The sequence below is a fragment of the Leucopleurus acutus genome (genome assembly GCF_964270905.1).
Source record: "Leucopleurus acutus genome assembly, chromosome: 4".
NCBI classification, from domain to species: domain Eukaryota; kingdom Metazoa; phylum Chordata; class Mammalia; order Artiodactyla; family Delphinidae; genus Leucopleurus; species Leucopleurus acutus.
Window position 1 is genome coordinate 36,104,822 of NC_139146.1, and position 21,915 is coordinate 36,126,736.

Below are 21,915 nucleotides of genomic sequence, written 5' to 3' on the forward strand. Positions count from 1 at the left end.
TGCTGCAAATGGCATCTTGCCCTGGGCGCTTGCCCTCCTCCCATCACCACCTGGGGAAGCCCTGCTCTGTCTGGAAGGTTCAGAGAAACACATGCCGGCCCATCTCAGCGCCCTCCAGACCCGCCTCTGGTTAGCGGAGTCCAAGATTGGGGACGTCGCCTTGCTGCCTCAACCCAAACACACGGCACACATGCTGAGCAGAGAACATGGGGTGTCAGGGGGACTTACAAGTGATCACAAGTCATGCCTCTGCTCCCTCGAGTTCACGATCAATCAGAAAGATGGAAGTTTTTAAAAATCCACGCTCTCACTGGTAACAACAGATGAGAAGATGCAGCTTAGGCCACAGGCAAGCTTTCTAATAGTTGGCCCAGCGTCAAGGCCTTAGGACCCTTCTCTGAAGGGAGGGTTGAGTGTTAGAGGGGGGAGGTCCCCCATTCCCCAGCTCTGAGATCAGGGTCCTGCACCTGTGGGCAAAGTGCCGGTTGGGGCGGAGGTGCACCAGCCACACCTCCCACGAGAGTCCTCTTCCCGTGCCCTGTGGGCTGACTCACTTCTCCCTGAGGGTTTGGGGGCAGGCAGGCACCCTGTCTCCACTCCCCAGGTTCTCACCCCAGAGCGAGGCCCCATAGACATCTGGCCGGACTCCGATAAGAAATCCATGCCCTCACACGCCCAGGAGGCCCAGGGCCAGCATTTTCTGTTCTCACTTTACTCTCCCAGTGGCTGAAGAGGACCTGTCAAGTTTTTTCTTTATGTGCATAATATGCCTGTCAAATCTTTGTTTTTTAACAATAAGAAAAAACTGGGCATTTTGTTCTACAAAACCTAAGAGCAGCTTGTAGTGATTCAAAACTGGAATTTTTTTTCCATTTTATTTTATTCATTTTATGACTGCTTGCATTAGGATAGTAAAAAACGAAATATTTTTCATTCCTTGTCAAAAATATGCTTGCCTGTTTCTAAGACATTGCACACCGGCTCAGCACCGTCTAAAGCAATGCTGCATTGGGTGCCTGCTTCTGCGGCTGGCTCTGGGGCCGCTCTTGGGGGCCATGCTAACATGGACTTTAGCGGGGAGGCTCTGTGGGCGGAGCTTTATCTAGGCTTGTTCCCACTATGGAGCCAGAACACACCCCACAGACCTCCAGACCCCTGCATCCTCCTTCCCTAAGCAAACGTCTATTAGGTGCTTGCCTCACGCCAGGCCCTGTGCAGGGTAAGGAAATTTAACAGAACACATCCCATGTCGTGGGAAAAGGGAAACAGCAATCTGTCAGGTGAGTGCTGTGACAGGGGATCCATGGAGGGCACCAGGCCCCACAGACTCAGGAAGCCGGGCAGGCTTCCTGGAGGAGGTGACAGCTAACTCAGGTCCAGAGGCTGAGTAGGTAAAAAGGCTACTGAAAGGGGCTGAAGCTGGGGATGGGAGAGGTGGTGATGTTCCAGGCAGAGAGCAGCATGTGCAAAGGCCCTGAGGTGAGGGAAGGCATGGCTGGTCCCCCAGCCATTGTCAGGAGCGATGGGATCTCCTTGGGGAGGCTTTCAGTGGGAGCAGGGAAGGTCCATGAGAGATGCTAAGTGTTTGGAGAGAACACGCTGGCTGGTAGGCAGAAGGGGATTTGGGGTCCGACGTGAGCCTGAGGGCTGAGAGGGGGCCTGCGCTGGGTGGTGGTGGTGGAGTGTGGTGGGTGGGGTTTTGAAACGGGAGGGGGTAGAACCAACGTTTGGGAAGCGAAGGGGGAGGAGCCGTGGCTGCTCCCAGTTCCCCAGTCAAGGTGAGCTGGGGCTCTTCCCATTCGAGGGAAGCCCTTTCTCAGGGAGCTTGAGGCATCGGGGTGTGGGGGGCAGATCTGGGCTGGAGGGGGACATTTCAGAGAGGGAGAGAGCATAGGGGAGGGTGGAACCCCCAGGGGAGTGCTGAGGAGAGGGGATGGGCAAGGGTGGGGCCTTTGAAAAGGGCGCCAAGAGTCCAGGATGGGCAGCCGCAGCCAGAGGAGGAGGAGGAAGGGTCTGGGCCGTCAGGAAGGGGCGCGTCCACAGGTGGGCAGCAGGCAGGCCCACGGCAGGGAGGTCGTCCGATGGCTTTGGCAACGAGGAGGTTGAATATACACATTTATACATGTTGTCAAACTGACACCCCTAAAACCTAAAACATCCCCACAGGGCATTAGCCAGGTGTGTGGACCTCCCACTGTGTCTCAGGTGGGCTCCTCGAAAGAGACACCCACGTGCCTACACCTGAGGAACAGCGGCTCGCCTCCTGCTCACCCCCTCCCAGACCTGAGGACAGGCAGACGGACCCCCATCACCAGCCCATGGCAGGTGCCCCCGCCCGTGCTCTCGGGCCCTCACACCCTGCACGGCCAGACCTCCTTTCACGCCTGCACCCCGTGGTGCCCCCAGCTGCTCAGACACGCCCCAGCGGCTGCAGGGGTGCAGTCCCGCAGGCTGGGTTCGAAATCCCCACTTCTCACCTGTGTGACCTTGGACAAGTGACTTAACTCAGCTGCCATGTCTTCACCTGCTAAATGGGGAGATGCTGCCTTCTCCATGGGGTGGTCATGAGGGGGCCGGACGAGGTCCCAGGTGTGAAGCCGCCAGCACAGCGCTCGGCAGGGTAGAACCCAGGGAGGCTCGCCCGCCTGGCTGCGGGGATCCCAGGGCACACACTCGCGGCCTTCCACATGTCTCCACCACGCACACCCACAACCTCCCCCACTTACAGGCTTGCCTGGGCTCACACCCCACACCTACCTGCATGCACGTACGCACGTGTGTGTACCCACGATCCCTGTGCTAACATCTGTCGAAGCTGAAACATCGGGATGGACTTTGAAATTCCATTTCGAGGACCACCTTGGGACATGATGGGGACCCTCTCTGGGCCAGGAGCCTCCTCTTGGAGGACGGCCCCCAGGGAGCTCTTGTTCTCACTAGCTGCGCGCTCTGTCCCTGCTGTTTTCCAGTGGCTGAAGCAAATAGAGGGAACGGAGGCGGCCCTGACCCAGAAGATGCTAGACTTGGAGAAAGAGAAGGTAAGAGATGCAACCCCCTAGGAGGGAGGGGAGTTGGCAGCTCAGAGAATTCGCTTCCCAGGAAGGCTTGCGTGTGTTTCGTATTGATTTGCAATGCATTGCTAAATTTTGCTTTTGCTCTCGTGGCTGTTCTGTCTAAGTATCATCCATTCACTCAGTTATTCACTTGATACATGTTTTTGGAGCCTCTGCTATCCTGGACACTATGTTAGGATTAGGGGTTCAGTAATGAATAGCGGGGTCCCTGCCTTGTCTAGCCTGCAAGCCCTTGGGGGTGTATGCGCGGGAGCTGGCAGCGGCAGCGGCGTGTGGGAACATTAGGGGAGGCACTTTGGTGGTAGTGGGGCACATGGACCAGGGGCTCAGGCACACCAACGTGGAGCTCCAGGCTTCACTTGCCCCTTCTTGGCCATGAGTTTGGGAGAGACACACTGGACTTTGCTTCCTCATTGCTAATGGGGTTTCCTATCTCCGCCTCGCTGGGCCATGGGGATGAGAGATACTGGACACATGGCCCGTTTTCATGCTGTGCTTGGCACACGCGGTACCTGATAAACAGTGATGCCAGCTCTTCACCAGGTGCCGTGAGTGTACAGCGGGATCCATCTTACCCAGCCTGGGGATGTCAGAGAAGTCTTCCCAGAAGAGATGGTTCTTGAGCCTTCAAAGACCAAATCGAGTTTTTTAAGTAGAAATGAGAGGGGAAGGACCAAGGAAGAGCCTAAGGCCTGGAAGCAGCGTGTTGGGCGGGAAGAGCCCTGGGCTGAATCACCAGGCCTGGGTGTCTAGTCCCACCTCTGTCACCAGTGAACTGTGGCATCTAGGGCAAGGCACTGGTCCTCTCTGGCCCTCTGTTTCCTCCTCTATAAAATCAAGTGGCTGCAGCTGCTGAGCTCTAAACCTGAAACCCTCCGATCAGTAATAAAAAAGAGATTTGGGTTTCGGAGAGATCACGCTTTCAGGGACTGAGTGACCAGAGGGTGGGGAGGATGCGTGCAGCAGTGAGAATAATCAGGAGGTGGGTGATGCCACTGGTGTGGGGAGGAAGAGCCACATCTGAGAACCAGCCGCATCCAGGGTCCCCCGGGATGTGACAAGAGGAATCGAGAAGGATTCCTGTAGCCCGGGGCGTGGGAACCAGGTCAGACACCTGAGAGGAAGGAAGATGGGAGGAGTTGGGACAGGCTTGATCAAGGCTCCTGGGCCAGCGAGGCTCCTGCTGGGGATTCACGCAGGAGCAAGCAGGGCAGACCTGACATCCCTTCTCACCCAAGCACCTGGCAGGTCCCCAACTCGGTGGGACCGTCACTGTCCATCAAATGTGAGAAGGTTGGCTCTGAAGAGCTGCCCGGTGATGGGTTCTCACACTGACCTTGACCTTGGGCACCTGCTCTTTTTCAGGACCTATTCAGCAGGCAGAAGGGCTACCTGGAGGAGGAGCTAGACTACCGGAAGCAAGCCCTCGACCAGGCTTACCTGGTAGGACCGGAAGTGGGTTGCATGTTCTGATTCTTTAGACTCAGCATTACAGGCTGCTCTTCCTTTTGGGGCTGACGGCACATTTGGGGTCCTTGAAATGCCGCGTGGCGCGATACCGATGCCATCTCCACATTTCGACTGGTTTCAACCCGAATGACCATACAGATAAATTGTCACTTTTTCCAAATCAGTCATGATTTTTCAAAAGCATTTAGTTAGCTTGGTGGTTTCTTTGGGTATACTTATTCAGTTCTAGTAATCATTTGAGACGAAGGAAAAGAAACTTTCTGCTTATTAATATTTCTTATTAATATTTATTTATGCTTAAAGCCCAGAGTAAGTTTTCCCATAAATAGCAAAAAGAGACAGTCACAGAAGAACAAAGGTAAAGCCATGAGTGGAGGGTGGGTGATGATCAGAACAAGAATTACTTGTTGTGAGGTCCTGTGCAGCATTGCGCCTGGGTCACAAAACTGGTTCTGGACTTACTGGTGATGAACATGAGGTGCTCAGGTTCATATGGCTTTGAGGGGGCATTTCCAGGATGTCCCCACAGCAGAGCGCACTTGGAGTTCAACACCGCTCTTGCAGGAAGAAGCAGTGAGTATATAGAGTCTGGAGCAAGGCTTTGCTCAGGTCATTTGTAGCTAAAATCATTTTACAAAGTGGGTTTGTACCTAAGCAATGCAGAATCAATAACCACAAATCCCCGTCTCCATGAAGACAGAGAGTAGGACGCTGGGCTTAGCACAGGTGGGAGATTCTGGACTGGAAGGCTGGTCCACCTCACTGCGACCCTCGAGCCTTTGTATCCAGGCTCTGAGGCTTGAATCCCCAGGGCAGGGGGCAGCAGATGGAGAAGGTCAGGACGGTTTGAGCCTCACCAAGAAGTGGCATTTCCCCATTCAGTTCTTACTTCTGGGCACGTGCTGTTAAGGGCAATTTAGAAATGAAAACATACTCATCCTTTTCTTCCCTCTTTCACTTTTTTGGGTTTTCCTTGATTCTGTCCATTCCCCGTCCTTTTGCAAGCGCCCTTTGCCGCTGCACTATACACCACCTCTGTCCTTCCCTGGCCTTCCCCAGAAAGTTCTGAGGAATATGATTTCAGGAGATAACGTAGAAACGTATGGCCCCCAAAGGAGGGAGAGGCTGCTGGAGAGTAAGTTTGGAAAACTCTGAGGACTTCTTGGGTCCTAAAGGATGGGCTGAGACTTCAAGAGGAACAGAGCAAGCCATGTCCAAGTTCAGTGGTTCTTGGGACCCTCTTTCAAGGGACATCTTGCAAGACGGGTGTTTCCCAACGCACTTTGGAAAACTTGGTGTCCGCCTTTGGCTCTCTAAGTGCCATGTGCAGAAAGGCCCTTGGGGACCCTGAGTCCAGGTTCCACAGAGGAGGCCCCTGGGCGTGCTGATCCTGCCACTGGGTAGAAATGACATTCTTACCCAAAGAATATTCCAAAGCCTCAAGTGGGCTTCCAGGCACATGCCGAGATTGGAGCTGTGATCAGCGCTCGGCTGATCTGAACGGTCAGGGAAGAAAAGGCTCCAGAGGGTGGCAGTGCCGTGGCCGCGGGCAGAAGGGAGGACAGCAGGTGCCAAAGTCACACCTGTGTTCCTTTGTCGTTGAGCTGAGTGAGATGGTGCAGGGCCGCAGTGGAGCTTCCAGAATTGGGTGGTGGGGTCCTGGCTGGAAGCTGGCCACATGTGGGTCTCCTAGGAGCCCAGCTGCTGCAGGGGGAGGGGGCGGCCAGCAGGCACAGGCAAGCTCCGGCTCCATGTGGATCCCTTGGCTGTGTCAGCGGACAGATTCCCACCTTCTAGTCTCCCAGGGGCGACGACTAGGGTCAGGACAGGGGAATTTGATGCCTGCTGGCTAAGATCGGTCTGATGGGCCTGGAATTCCCTTGCGGGGGAGGTTAGCACAGCCATGCTGAAGCCGGGGAGGCTGCAGGAGCAGGTGGCCACAGGCACAGAGGGCCACCCGTGTGGACCCACTGCTTCAAACCTCCTCCTGCGTCTTCATAGCAATTACCACTAAAATGGGTGATTGGTCTATAGCGTCTTTGGAAGAGAAAGAGCTGTTCCTAGCAAGGGACGTGGGTGGGGATTTAGGATGGCAGAGAAGGAGATACTTCTCTCTTCTGTCCCTAGATATTCCCATGAGGTAAATGTATTTAAGTGTCTCGCCGTGAGGCTGAAAAGGAATAACTTCCTCTCATGATGAAAACTCTGAGCTTTCACAAGGATCTCCTCCCCTGGCTACTAGTCTCTCATGTGCTCTGCTAACCAGGGGTGTCTTGCTTTTCAGGGGGAGGAGAGAGCAATGAGGACACTGTCCCCATGTGCTTGGGGTTGAAATTGCTTTTCTAACTAGGCAGCTGAATGCCAAGTGCGTGCCATTTGGGACACATTTTCCACGCTACTCGAGATAAAAGGCGAGATTTGTTCCCAAGCTGGGGGCAGTAAATTGGAAGCCAAAGACAAAAATAAAGACCAGTTGAGTCAAACCTCTCTTTGAATCACACATCTTAAGGGGCGGTTATGACTATTTCTTCTTATCGCCCTAGTCCCCTCCTGTACAGAGCACGGTGTCTTGATTGAACAGAGTTAAGAAGTGTTCTCAAAACCGTGTGCACAGGGCTGAAAGGGGCTCCCTCGCCCCCATGCCCACCCCCGAGGCCGCTGGCCGCTCTGCTCGGCCCCTGCATGCCTCCCCTCCCTGCCCAAGATCCCCCAGCTGGGCCTCGCTCGGCTGCAGTGTCCTAGGGGTTCCCGTCCACCCACCTGTGACCTCCCACTGTCTGTGTGATTTGGGCCGCTCAGAAAATCCAGGAGCTGGAGGCCACGCTGTACGATGCACTGCAGCAGGAGCCGGGGCGGCGGGCCAGCGAGGCGCTGAGCGAGGGCCAGCGGGAGGACCTGCAGGCCGCCGTGGAGAAGCTGCGCAGGCAGATCCTGCGGCAGAGCCGGGAGTTTGACAGCCAGATCTTGCGGGAGCGCATGGAGCTGCTGCAGCAGGCCCAGCAGGTAGGGGCAGGGGCCCAGCTGGGCGCCACTGGCCACCATTGGCTACCATCCCCGCTCCTCCACCCCTCCTGTCCCCTGTCGGCACACTGACACCTCTGACGGGCACAGTCGATGGAGAGCTAGCAGGAAATCAAGTTTCCGTGAAGCAGGGAGGTCTTCCCGTGGACGCCCTCATAGCCCACAGGTGAATCCTCAGTGATGGGGAGACGCGGGGCTCTCGGGCCCACTATACCGCCAACTGTTTCTAATCACACACTTAAACAACACAGTCCCCGCCCCAGCTAAATGGTAACACAAACCAAAGCAAGGCGTCCCCTCTTCCTCCGGCATTTGTGTTCTGTTTAAACTCAGGTTCTTGTAACCAGGAGGCGCGGGCTGGACGGTTTGCTTTGGGGCTGATCTTGTGATGACGGCTACTTTGAGGAGTGGACCTGTAGGCTGTATTAGTTGTTACCTCTGTATTCCTAAATGTGTTTGGGGTCCTGTGCGAACGTCATGTGCTGCCGAGCGCACGGGGACCAGCTTCCCGGGACTCGTGAGGGGGACAAAGATGAGGATGCAGAAGTAGCTCTGGCATTCGTTGGGCACACACTGTTTTAGATCCTTTACCTCACGGCACTCCTGCAGGTGGGATGATTATGTCCATTTTCCTGGTGAGAAAACTGAGGCTCAGGAAGGTTTACTCAGGTGCCTAAAGGTCACACAGCTCATAAGGAATCCTGTCTGTGAGGAAGGATCTAGATAACCAGTGGGGGTCGGTGTCACAGAAGGAGAGAGACAGAGACAGAGAATTGGAAAAAGGAGCAGGTAGAGAGCTGTGTCCGAAGCAGCAGAAGCCCCCATTAGGACTGAGAAGCCAAGATCCCTGGTGGGTTTGGAAGGGGTGTGGGGGGCACAGCCCACTGCATTCGGTTGAGGACTGAAAGGACCGTGATGAAGGGGGAAAGGGTAACTGGAGGTTATGACGGCGAACTCTTCATTCCACACTTGATTTGGGTGAGAGGACTTCGGGCATCCCCCACGACCCTCCACCTGGGCTCCCGCACTGCCCCGTCTGTGCCAGTGTGATCTGCTCGCCAGCTCCCGAGTGACCTGGCTCTGATGGGCATAGCTCCTGAGCTGGTATGATGTCTGGCACATGCTAGGAATGCTGGGGACACCAGGAGGGAGAGGATGGAGATGGAGGGGAGAGAAGGGAAAAGCATGGAGGGGGTGTGACAAAGACACTGTCACTGAACCATCTCTGTTATGGTCACATCGCTAGTGAAAAGTCCCCTGAGGTGGCCGCACCCCAGCGGGACAGATCCCGAGCATCTAGCGTGACTGGGGCTCTTCAGTCGGTGCACACAGAGTGCTGGGGGTATGGGGAGGTCCCTTCCCAGGGCAAGCTGTGAAGGTCCCGATGGAGGGCCCAGCTGAGCCAGGTTTTGAAGGTAAATAGGAAGAAGCCAGGTGGCCATTGGGGGAGCAGTGTTTCAGGCAGCAGCAGAGCAGGGGTGGTCAGCTGGAGTAGCAGTGGTTTAAAAAACAGACCCTGGGACAAGACAGCCTGGCTTTGAACCCTGTTTTCCTACTTATTGGCTGTGTGGCTTTGGACAAGTGACTTAACCTCTCTGGGTCTCACTTTCCTGAGATGGTAATAATGCCTACTCACTGGGATGCTGTAAGGTTTAAGTGAACTATTACATAGAAAGTGCTCTCAGTAAGTGTAGGCAGCGTTATTATTGCCAAGTGTAGGCTGTGAGTAGGTGTAGCAGGACCACGGCCAGACCAGGCTAAAAGCTGGATGCTGGATTAGCTAATGCCCAGCACTGGGTGTCGTTTGCAGGACTTGCCAACTGAGTGTGAATGAAGGGGTTGATTTCATGTTCAGCAAATCCAGCTCAAAGCAGAGCACTTGTGTATTTGAACCAAAAAGTCATTACCCACCTGAGGATCCAGATCTCACGAAGGTGCTGGTTATGGTCTAAGTCCAGAAAGTGTGATGGATGGGCCAGTGAGCACACCCTAAACACAAAGGACAATGCCACATGTGGCTGTGACTCCCTGAAAAGCACCATGTCCCACATACTAAGAGAAAAAGGGACTCAGGTGATTAAAAAAAAAAGCAGCAGAAAGCAAGCCATGCTGGCTGTTGGTCGATTGAGGACTAGTCTCCCTTAAAGAAGAAAATCATTTAAAATACAAGTGTTTTGGAGTGTTTGTGTAAGATCGTATGGGACCAATCTCTTCCTTTTACATTTCTCTTGACCTACCTAGTAAATTGCATGTACCTAAGCATGGGGAAAGGTGACTAAGAGCTTGACCCAGGGCTGGGAGCTGCTTTTCCTTTATCTCTGGAACATTTTCAAATCAGTTGAGAATTCTGCTGAGGGTAAATGGTAGATACCCTTCCTCCCACCGAAAATGCCCTCACTCTCATTAATATGCACTGACAGGCGTCTGTCAGCCAATACCAATGACAGATGCTATATCACTCTGAGGCATTAGTGAGGTAGGACATGCAAATCAGTTAGTGAGCGCCTGGTGCCTGGGAGGTGTCTAGTAAAAGGAGGACTCTCCTTATTTAATTACAAACGTGGATGTTGACACCCGAGGCCGCGTTCTGTTCTGTCCGCCCTGGCTACTCAAAGTGTGGTCCGTGGAGCATCTCCCGGGAGCTCTTAGAAATGCAGACTCTCAGTGCCCACCCCAGACCTACTGAATAGGATTCTGTGTCTACAAGATTCCCAGGAGATTTCTGTGCAAGTTAAGTTGTTAAATGCTAGTTAGTCTGAGAGATACATGGCTGTGAGTCAGAGAGGGGTGTAAGTGTCTGTATTAGTTTACTTGGGCTGCCATAACAAAATACTACAGACTGCATGGCTTAAACAACAGAGCTAGATGTCCAAAGTCAAGGCCTGGCTGATTGGGTTGCTGGGGAAGGCTCTCCTCCTGGTTTGCAGACGGCCACCTTCTCTCTGTGACCCCCACATGGCAAGGGGGATGCGGGGGGCAGATTGCGGCAAAGATGGGAGGGAGAGAGATTGTCCTTTTCTTATAAGACCACCAATCCTACCAGATTAGGGTCCCACCTATGACCTTATTAGGGCTTCAACATAAGAATTTAGAGGGGTCACAATTCAGTCCATAGCAGGTTTCCCGTTCCATTTTTGGCTTTGTAAGGAAATGAGTTCTCATGCCTTCTTCCCTGACTCAGCTCAGGTGAGCCCCTCCTCCATCACATCATGCCGCAGAATCCAGGGGAAAGGTTCCACCTCCTCCCTTCTCTGGGCTCAGCTCCGGAACTGTCAGCAAGGCTACGCCCTCCTGGCCTCCTGTTCTTTGTGGGTGGTTCGGAGCAGCTCTAGCTCCAGGCTTTGTCTTAAGGGTCCTGTGTCACCCTGTAGGCAGAAATGCTTGGCCAAACTCTCCCAGTGTGGCACAGATGTAACCGATGAGGCCATGACGTTCACAGATTCTTGCCCCCCCTCTCCCAGCCCAGCATCACACGTGTAATAGCAGCAGGAAGCAGGAGCCCCAGGCAGCATCTCAGGGCCTTTGCAAAAGATGCTCAGAGTTCAGAGTACATCTGTTTTACTGGGTGTTTCCTTTAAAGGAATGGGCTGGATTTGGCTCATCCAGGTGATGCCTGGGTAGAGAGACTTTCCTTACAACAAGCCCCGTGACAGCGTGATGCTGGGGACAGAGAGACCCTCCTGTCTCGAGCTTTCATTCAACAGCGTATCACTGGGCACCAATCACGTGCTGGGCACAGGTCTGGCCGCTGGAGATGGAGCAGTGGGCAAAGTTCCTGCTTTCCTGGGGGGTGTCTTTTCATATCTCACTGAGGGGAAACAGGCAACATGCATGTAGATATCAGAAACGGTGAGACTTGAGGCTACAATGATGTGAGAGGTGAGCCATTCAGCTATTTGAAGAGAGAACAGCAAGTACAAAGGCCCTGAGGTGGGAACAGGCTTATTATGCTGGAGAAAATGTTTACATTGTTCATCAGCTGTAGTTTTCAAAAGCAGCTCCCACCACATACAGAATTTTTAAAAGAGACCATCAACCCGAAACAATAGTTGTAATGAGCATTGTTAAAACCCCAGTTTGTAGAGTATCACATGACTTGTAAAACTCTTGGCTATCTAAGTGTTTGACCCAGTTTAATTGATGGGAAACGGAGGCCCAGGGGCCAAAACAACTTGATTAAGGCCAACCCGCCTTTAGGAAGCAGTGGCCATTCCGCTAGGGGCCAGTTCTGAGTTCACGTCATACTAATTCCCTGAGGTTTACTACTTGTTTTTGGCAAGTGTTTGTCCTGAATTTGATAGAGTCTCCAGAAATCTGGCATTAAAAAAAAATAATTTTGAAGAAGCCACATTTCCAATGGGAGAAGGGCGTTAGGAGCCTGAGAATTTCAAACGTGCATCCCAGTGATTTTTTTTCCCTCCAGGAACATAAAAAACAGCATTTTAAAGCTTCGAATGGAGAGCTACGATGTGGCATTAGTAGCACAGGGTCTTGGGTCAGACAGGTCTGGATTCAGATCCCCCCGGCCCCACCCAGCGTAACCTGAGACAAGGTACTTCAGCTCTGTGAGCCTCTGGTGGGTGTCCTCATCTGCAGAATGGGGACACTGCCAGCACACATCTCAAGGGTTGAGGTCAATGGAGAATTTCTGTGAAGCATTTGGAAGAGAACCCACCATGAATTAAGCCCTCGACAGGTGTCAGCTCCTACCCGCTGCCCTGGGCCTTTCCCACCCAGCCTGGCCTCCACTGTAGGTTCTGTCACTCAGAGTAACAAGACCCCTGCTGGAGTCCCCAGCACATGCTATCAGGCAAGTGCGGTCCAGGCTGTGCTCCAGGACTGGGAAGAGGGAGAGTGAGATGCCCTTGGCCTTGTAGAGCTCACACCTGGTATAGTGAACACAGAGGCAGGCCCTGGGCAGGGGGTGGCCATGACGGGGGTTGGGGGGTGCTGGGAGCCAGGGAGAGACCTGCTGGTGGGGGGGACCTCGACATGTACACCTGAGGGTAGGAAGGAATGGGCCCTGCCCAAAACCCCCCAAGTCTTCCCTTCATTCTTGGAAGAAGATCCCAGGTGCGTGCGCTCTGGCCCCGTGTCACCCCAGCCTTTGTGCCCAGATCCAGCCTTGCATCTGCTGTCCCCCTGCTGGGGACACATTCCTCAAATGTCACCCGAGAGCGGCTGCCCCATGGTCTTGCTTAACCAGCTGCTCCCCTGATTGACTTTTCTTCCTGTCACTTCTCACTACCTGGTCTTTGCTGACTGTCTCCCCACGAGGCTCTGAGGGCAGGGGAGCTGCCGTGTCCCAGTGCCCAGAACAATGCTGAGTGCAAGCACAGCACAGAGGCACAACACAGCACGCACAACACACAGCACACACAACACAACACAGCACACACACACAACACGGCACAGCACACACAATGCACAACACAGTAAATATAACACACAGCACACACAGCACACACAACACAGCATACACAACACGGCACAGCACACACAATGCACAACACAATACATATAACACACAGCACACACAGCACAGCATACGCAACACAACACAGTAAATATACCTCACAGCACACACAACACAACATAGCACACACACACAACACAGCACAGCACACACAGTGCACAACACAATACATATAACACACAACTCACAGCACACACAACACAACACAGCACACACACACAACACGGCACAGCACACACAATGCACAACACAGTACATATGGCACACACAACATAACACAGCACACGCAACACACCACGGCACAGCACACACAATGCACAACACAATACATGTAACACACAACTCACAGCACACACAACACAACACAGCATACGCCACACAACACGGCACAGCACACACAATGCACAACACAGTACATATAACACACAACTCACAGCACACACAACACAGCACACACAGCACAACACACACAACACAACGCAGCACAGCACTGCCAGGCATTCTGGCAGCACTGAGCTGCATCTGACCCGGCCTGGAGCACCAGCTGCCTGCGTTGATGGGAAGAATGCGTCCCAGTTTGCCCTGGATGGCCCCTGTCCGTTTTGCCTGCATTTGGCCCATGGGATGCAGTGATGTGACATCATCAGCCTGGCCCCAGCGGGCATTTCAGTTTTCAAGCCCTATTAAGTAAGGGGAAAAGTGGGTGCAGGAAAAAAATCAATCAGCCCATGGTACCTTTCCCAACAGAACGATTCTGCACATTTGCAAAATGTTCTCCCGGCGTGAAGATTGGAGTCGATCCACTCATATAAACTTGCTTTGTCCTCTCCCTCCCCAGCCTTTACTCCCCAGCACCAGCTGGCCTGCACCACAGATATCTGCTGGGACCACAAGCAATTGCAGTACCACCCTCACCCCTCCCTGCCCCTCCCTGCCAATCCATCCACTGCACCGCAGAAGCCTTCCTAACACGGCGTAGCGCCACCCCTCCCCAAAGACCCTCCCTGGCTCCCCCGTGCCCAGAAGATGAAGTCTGGGTTGCTTAGCCTCGCACCCTGAGCCCCTGGGCCCTGTGCTTACCTCTACAAATGCACTGGCTGCCTCTCTCACGAGCTTCTCCTGCTCCATGTCACACCATTTTCATTTGCAATTTTTCTAACATCTACATACCAGGCTCTGTTCTAGGTGCTGGGGACAGAGCACTTGCTCTCGTGAAGCTTATATTCCAGTGCAGGGAGACAGATCAGTGATGGCACATAGAAGGGGCTCCATAAATGTTGGTTCACTGATGGTCACACCAACCCTCTGAGTGGGAACCATTGATGCAGTTTCACAGGTGAGGTGAGTGAGTTCTCAGAGAGGGTAAGCAACTTGCCCAAGGTCACACAGCCAGGAAGTAGCAGAGCTGGAATGTGAACCCATGTCATGAGATGACAAAGCTCTTAAGCACTGCCCCTTCCAGCCTCCCATGACTGGATGAGAGACTGACCCTAGTTATTAAAAAATTCAGGAAAGACTAGAATGAGAATCAGCTTCTCAGGCTGAGTTTTTTTAAATAAAAATATTTATTTACTTTTTTTTCACTTAATCTTTTAAAACAAATTTATATTGGGGCATAGTTGATTTACAATGTTGTATTAGTTTCAGGTGTACAGCAAAGTGATTCAATTATACATATGCATATATCCATTTTTTTCAGATTCTTTTCCCATATAAGTTATTACAGAATATTGAGTAGAGTTCCCTGTGCTATACAGTAGATCCTTGTTGATGATCTATTACATATATATTAGTGTGTATATGTTCATCCCAAACTCCTAATTTATCCCCCCCCATCTTTCCCTTTTGGTGACCGTAAGTTTGTTTTCAAAGTCTGTGAATCTGTTTCTCTTTTGTAAATAAGTGCAAAAAATGGGCAGAAGATCTAAATAGACATTTCTCCAAAGAAGACATACAGATGGTCAAAAAGCACATGAAAAGATGCTTAACATCACTAATTATTAGAGAAATGCAAATCAAAACTACAATGAGGTATCACCTCACACTGGTCAGAATGGCCATCATTAAAAAGTCTACAAACAATAAATGCTGGAGAGGGTGTGGAGAAAAGGGAGCCCTCCTGCACTGTTAGTGGGAATGTAAATTGTACAGCCACTATGGAGAACAGTATGGAGGTTCCTCAAAAAAACTAAAAATAGAGCTACCATATGATCCAGCAATCCCACTCCTGGGCATATATCCAGAGAAAACCATACTTTGAAAAGATACATGCACCCCAGTGTCTATTCATAGAAGCACTGTTTACAATAGCCAAGACATGGAAGCAACCTAAATGTCCATCAACTGATGAATGGATAAAGAAGATGTGGTACATATGTACAATGGAATATTACTCAGCCATAAAAAAGAATGAAATAATGCCATTTGCAGCAAGAAGGATGAACCTAGAGATTATCATACTAAGTCAGTCAGAGAAAAACAAATATCGTATGATATCACTTATATTTGGAATCTAAAAAAATGATACAAATGGACTCAGGCTGATTTTTAAAGCCCAGAAGTTGTTCCTGGGAGATTTTTGCAAATCCTTCAAAAGCTGTAAAGCATTGTCCTCCCTCCACGTGGCACTGTGATTTGCAAGGCACTTTCCCCCAGGTCCCCATTTCACCCCCAGGATTACAGGGTCACTGTGCAGTTATTACAGAAGAGGCGTTCCACACAGAGAGATTATTTGATTACATGACTCTCCAAAGTCCACCCTCTGGTAAACTGGGGACCCGGGATCCAAGCAAGGGTCTAGCCGAGTTCTGGGCTCATTCTCAGATGCTCTCTGCCTGCCCGCCTTGCAAGGGGGTCTCTGGAGGGTGGTCACAGTCTCCCTCAGGTGGAAGAGAATTAGAAACATACTGGGTTTCTCGTCCTTTATAGAGCAGGTACTCTCTGCCGACTTTGCTATAAGTACTTTGCACAGATTCACTTGCTAAATCCTCAGATGTGGGCAGCACTATTACCCCCAATTTACAGATAAGGAAACCAAGGCCAGAGAGGCCGAACTACTTGCCCAAGGTCACATATCTGAGAGCAGAAGTATTTTTCATCTCTCTTCCGTGCCAATCCATCTTCTGTTTTGCTGCCAGTGTGATCTTTCCAGAATCAAAATCTCATTATTTCCTTACTTGAAATCCTTCATGAGTTCTCCATGACACCCCCAAATCTGCAAGTTCCTCATCGGGACATTCCAGACCCTCTGAGCTCTGCCCCCCTGCACTCCCAGCTCCCTGCACACACACACAGCATTCCTTCTGCCTGGAGTTCCCTTCCCTCTTTGGCGTCTGGAAAACCACAGTGGGCTGGCTTTTGTGTTTCCTCTGGATCCCCCAGCCCACACTTCAACTCCTTACACCCCTCACCTCTGCTCAAGTGTGATCTTCCCTGAGCACCCCTATGAAATAGCACCCCATTCCTTCCTTACCTCTGCTCGACTTTCTCCATGACATCTGTATTCATCCAGGGCACCATCTATGTATTTGCGTAATACCATTGTCTGAACCTGGTGGGACCACACACTTGAGGCCCCGGGCATGTTGAGCCCTATTGGCCAAGTGGCTGAATGTGCCCACAGTGGTGGTTCTCAGAGTGGGGTCCCCCGACCAGCAGCAACCGCATCACCTGGGGACCTGTGAGGAATACAGCTTCTCAGGTCCCGCCCTGAACTGCTGAGTCAGAAACTCTGGGGAAGGGCTCCTGGGATCCGCAGGGCCTCCAGGTGATGCCGATCTGAGTTTGAGAGTCTGGACAGAAGGCTTCTCCGGACTGATGATGGTCCACATGCTTAATTCAGGCTGACCTGGGTCGCCGCCCTTCAGCCCAACAGCGTTCTCCATAGGAGTGAGGTCTCCATGTACGTTCAGGATCGGCAAGGCTGTAGCCAGCTAAGCAGCTGTCTGGGGGTATCAGCCCTTGAGGGGTATTGAAGTGCTACTGGACACATGACAATCTGGAAAAGGCTGTACTTGCCAGACCCCCTGGGTGGGATGCTGTGTGGAACTGGAAGGAACAGATGGATAAACCACCGAGGCTTGGTGTTCACCCCCAGGGGCATTCGGCAGGCGCAGAGCCAGGTAGGTGACCCCGGGACTGATGAGTTTCTCAGGACTCTGGACTTTCAGTGCTAAAACCAGGAAAGTCCCAGGCAAATGGGGACAGTTTGTCATCCTAAAACCTAGCACTACGTGGGCTTCTGAGAATCTGAGTGGACGCTGCAGCCATGCCTACCACTGGCACTCATCTCTGCACCAGCTCTGAGGCTCCAGCTAAATGAATCTTGGACAAGTCATTTGGTGCTGCTTCAAATCCATGATCTTTCTTAACCTGCCCCAGGCACCTCCGTGTCTTGGTCTAGTCTTGATGTTTATGTTTTGAAAAGAGTGCGCGCTGTATAATTCCATTACGGTGCATTTCAAGAAGAGGGAAAATCTACTTTTAGTGACAGAGGCCAGACTAGAGTCCCATGGGGGCCTGAGGGAGCCTCCTGGGTGCTGGGGAAGCCCTCAGTCTTGATTCGGGGGTGGAGAGACAGGCCTGCACACGTATAAAATTTAGTCGAGGGCTTCCCTAGTGGCGCAGTGGTTGAGAGTCCGCCTGCCGATGCAGGGGACATGGGTTCGTGCCCCGGTCCGGGAGGATCCCGCATGCCGCGGAGCCGCTGGGCCCGTGAGCCATGGCCGCTGAGCCTGCGCGTCCGGAGCCTGTGCTCCGCAACGGGAGAGGCCACAACAGTGAGAGGCCCGCGTACCGCAAAAAAAAAAAAAAAAGTTAGTCGAGCTGCCCACTTATTATTTGTATGTGTCACTGCTTATACGCCACACCACGATAAACAACGAAGAGTAAGGTTTGAACCTGGAAATGTTACTTTTTCTGATACAGAACTTAATGTGTTGCAGAGAATCCGAGAATTGGAGGATAAACTGGAGGTCCAGAAGCGACATCTGAAAGAGCTGGAGGAAAAGGTGAGTGGCGTGAGCTCAGACCACCCCCTGGGCTTCTCTCCATGAGTCGTTCACATGGAATATTCTCTTCTCCTGTCAGTTTCATGAAACCCAAGGAATGGGCTCTGTCTCCAGCCCTCCCTTCTCTGCCCATGTCCCCCAAACTGGCAGTCCAAGAAGTAGGTAGCCCCATCAAGTACTTTTCTAGGGAAGAAAAGCATAGTCCGGGGGCTTCCCTGGTGGCGCAGTGGTTGAGAGTCCGCCTGCCGATGCAGGGGACATGGGTTCGTGCCCTGGTCCGGGAAGATCCCACATGCCGCGGAGCAGCGGGGCCCGTGAGCCATGGCCGCTGAGCCTGCGCATCCGGACTCTGTGCTCCACAACCGGAGAGGCCACAACAGTGAGAGGCCCGCGTACCGCAAAAAAAGAAAAAAAAAGAAAAGTACAGTCTGGGATCAACTTTGTGTGAGGGAGGAGGAGGGTGTCTATTTTTTTTCCCACCAAAGACCTTCAGGTGAACCCCTCTGACACTACCTCACCTTCTTTTGTGAGCCATAAACCAGCCACAGACATTGGACTCATTCACCTTGAACGACATATATGCCAAAAACCAGTGAGCGTTCTTAGAAGTCTCCTCCCTCCAGCAGGAAGTATGGCTGACACCCAGCCCCATTGTCTCCCTACGGCTATCACCATTTTAAGAGTGAGAACGTTGAGCCTGAGAAAGATTCAGACACTTGTCCACGATCCCACAGCTGGAAAGTGATACCCGGGGTCTCCAGGGATGTCACACCAGTGCCCCCGCCACACGTTGTTGGTCCAGACGGACAAATGAGTCCACACATGCGGCATCTTTGTCAGGGCACTTACCACTTCCTGTCCATCCACTAGCTTTTATTCATCTCTTTATCCAAGACAGTTCTTGCCACAGAATAGGGCATCATCACATGTTTGCAGAATGAGTAATAGATGAGTAGAGAGAAAACCTACAACTGCACATTTTATATCGCAGAGGTATGCTCACAGGTGGGAACAGGTGAAGGGCTCTGACCCCATCGGGCTGGTCCGTAGGGGACAATGTGCCCCAGGAAGCTTGAAGGGTGATGTGCCGTCACCCGGGGGAAGCAGATGGAGAAAGGGCATTTCTGGGCTTCAGGTATCTGAGGCTGGCCTTTGGAGAGAGGAAGCCGTCTCATTCCATGGACAGAGTGAGGCCAAAGTCACGAAAGCCACCAGAGAGCAGATTCAGGGTTATCTACAAATGGGATGACAGCCCGCTCTTTCTAGAGGGAATCAAATACAATGGCCCAAAGAGACAGAACAGCTCTTCAGATGGTACACCAGCTTCTCTCCTGGGAGTCAGCTATTACACAGGTTAATTCACCTTCCTGGCATCTTCCCATCTGCCTACCAGCCTGCACAACCAGCAGCAGGGCAGCAGAGGGTCATGGCTGGAGGATTTGGGCCAGTTCTCCTGTTGGCGCCCTGGAAATCCCATGGAAATTCAATTGAAGCAGATTCCTAGAGTCCCCATCTGCTGCGTGCCACCCCCCCTCCCCAGCTTCCAAGGTTATTTTGAGGAGCTGAGGGGATCTCAAGGATACTTCAAGGATTTCCCCGCGGGCACTACTGGCCTGGGCTGGTAGAAAAAGATTTTAAACAATGGAATCTCTTGGGAGAGTGGGCCCTGACAGGGATGGTATAGGGGCCGGTCTGCAGGTCGGACTGGATGACCTGTGACCTGGGTGGAATCTTCCTTGATCCTTGTACGCATGTCATGCCTGGCCTTTGGTGGGACCATCAGCTATGGCTATTGGAGAGGTCTTCCTCTATATATGCTGTCCTGCCAGGTTCTTCAAGAAAGTCACACCTCTGCACCAAAAAGCCCTGGTCCATGGTGTACATCTCCCCTGTCTAAATTAGCCAGATGTTTGGGGACTGTGTAGGGACAACCCACCCTGGGTGACACATCCCACAGGATGGGTTTCTCAGGTGAAATCCACTCCTACAGCCCACTGACTTCCTGTTTCTCTTTCCAAACCCAACCCCAGTGGTGTAGTTCTTGTGAAATGCTGTCATTGAGTTCCATACTACATATCTTACATCTTTTTTTCTTTTCTTTTTTTCCCCCTCATTTTCTTTTGGTCTTATTTTATAGTTTTTGTTCCTTTTTTTGTTTTTCTCACTAGCATTCATTCTGTGGCCTTGATGACGTCAGTGAGCCAGGAACTCGGGTTGGTATCCTTTCATTTTCACTGATAAAAATGATTTTTCTAAAAAGGAGATTTCCTCCCAGCTCTGACTGTAACATTCCTTTAGGTGCCATGGAAGGTGGGCTTGTGGTAGATTGCCCCTGGTCAGGCTCACTGGCCCCGGGGCATCCGGGGGTCACTGGCGAGTTCCACCCCTGAGAGGAAGATCAGGGAGCTCTCTGTGAATAGGATCAGACAATGGGGACCTGGTTGTCCCCCTGTTGTATTTTATCTTGAGAAGGCGGTTGTGGCTTTTCCCCAAGGTTCTTTCTATTTTGGCTTCGGTTTTGGGTGCTCTCTATTGCCTGTGGGACAGTAAATTCACCGTAGGGTCCAGACCAGGGTGGGCTTCTGGGATCAGGGGTCTGCAGGAGTAGGAGGCTGATGGGCAAGTCCATGACCTGCATACAAAATGCCCAGGAAGCCTGTGTAAAGAGCCCAAGCTCCTGGCCTCTCCCCCACCACCTGCCCTGGACCCCAGGCCTGGTTTTGATGCCATCCCGGCAGCTGGTCCTTCTCTGATAGTTGGACCCTGCATGTGTCTCATCCTGAGTTCCTTCTTTGGCACCTAGGCCTCCCCCATTCTCCCTGTTCTGAGTGTCCACCATGGACTGGGGTCTGCCAGGGCCCCTAGAGTCTAGAATTCTGCTGCTGAATCCAGCCCAGGTGAGGGCCCTGTGAATTCTGAGGATGCCCACAGCCTACTAGCCACCTGGACCCCCAGGCTGAGCGCTGACACCTGTCCCTGCCTGACAGTGTGGATACCCTGAGCCCAATCCCTGCACACGGGGCTCTTCCTTGGATCCTCTGTGCCCTGGTCCTAGGACAGCTTTTGGCACATGGTTGATGCTCATGCCGTGCTTGTGCAGCAAATAAAGGAATGATCCCAGGTCTGATCAGACTGGGAGTGGGGGTTGCCATAGGGGGTTGGGGGTGGGTGCTGGGAGACAGGCCATCTGAACCCTGTTTCCTCGCTCCCTGGATTGTCAGGGAAGGTCCCTCAGTGGGCTCAGCTGGAGAGTTCAGGCCAGTGATGGGAACAGGTGAGGGCAGATAGCCAGGGGCTTCCCCAGCCATTCTCCCCCTTGGTTCTTGTGTCATGTCAAATTATCTCTTAATTTTCCAGGATAGAAAAAGAGCTTATGGAATAAACTGAGTCCTGTGGCAAACCCAACCCCACTCAAACCAAAATTCAACAGCAAAACAAGCTATTCCAAGCCCAGAAACTGAAACCAGAATTCACAGATACTACACGACAGCTTGAACGGGAGGCATTTAGGATCTATGGCTGGGTCCTGGCTGGGCCAAGCTGTAGGAGCTCTGCAAGGATGATGGGGAATTTGTCAAGCTCAGGGCCACATCCAAGTCCCCACTGTGGCACCTTCAAGAGCCCGAGGGGCAGAGACCTGAATACCAGGAAACTAAGTGCAATTACTAGAAATGGATTGATTGGAGAGCCACTGCACTGTCTGGGGACAGACTGCATCCTTGTCCCTGCACAGCATGCCTCCCCTAGCTGTGGTGTGTGTGCCCGGCTAGACACTGACTGTGTACATATGTCTCCATGAACTGTGCCATGTGAATCCTGGAGTCTATCAGCCAGAGTGACTCGCAAATGTCCCTGTGATCTGAAC

General features: G+C 52.3%; 1 protein-coding gene across 2 annotated transcripts in view; it reads left to right on the top strand.

Annotated features, from left to right (window-relative positions):
* Positions 1–20,365, top strand: part of JAKMIP1 (janus kinase and microtubule interacting protein 1) — a gene marked incomplete at both ends in the record, with an annotated part of 70,885 nt that extends 50,520 nt beyond the window's left edge. The window contains 5 exons of one of the 2 annotated variants that reach the window (XM_082838643.1): positions 2,970–3,038; positions 4,440–4,529; positions 7,344–7,547; positions 17,985–18,050; positions 20,188–20,365. In XM_082838643.1, the coding sequence (XP_082694769.1) occupies positions 2,970–3,038; positions 4,440–4,529; positions 7,344–7,547; positions 17,985–18,050; positions 20,188–20,238 (480 nt within the window). The remainder of the gene's footprint in view (positions 1–2,969; positions 3,039–4,439; positions 4,530–7,343; positions 7,548–17,984; positions 18,051–20,187) is intronic. The other variant, XM_082838644.1, reaches the window with a different exon arrangement.
* Between the last annotated feature and the right edge of the window lie 1,550 nt (positions 20,366–21,915).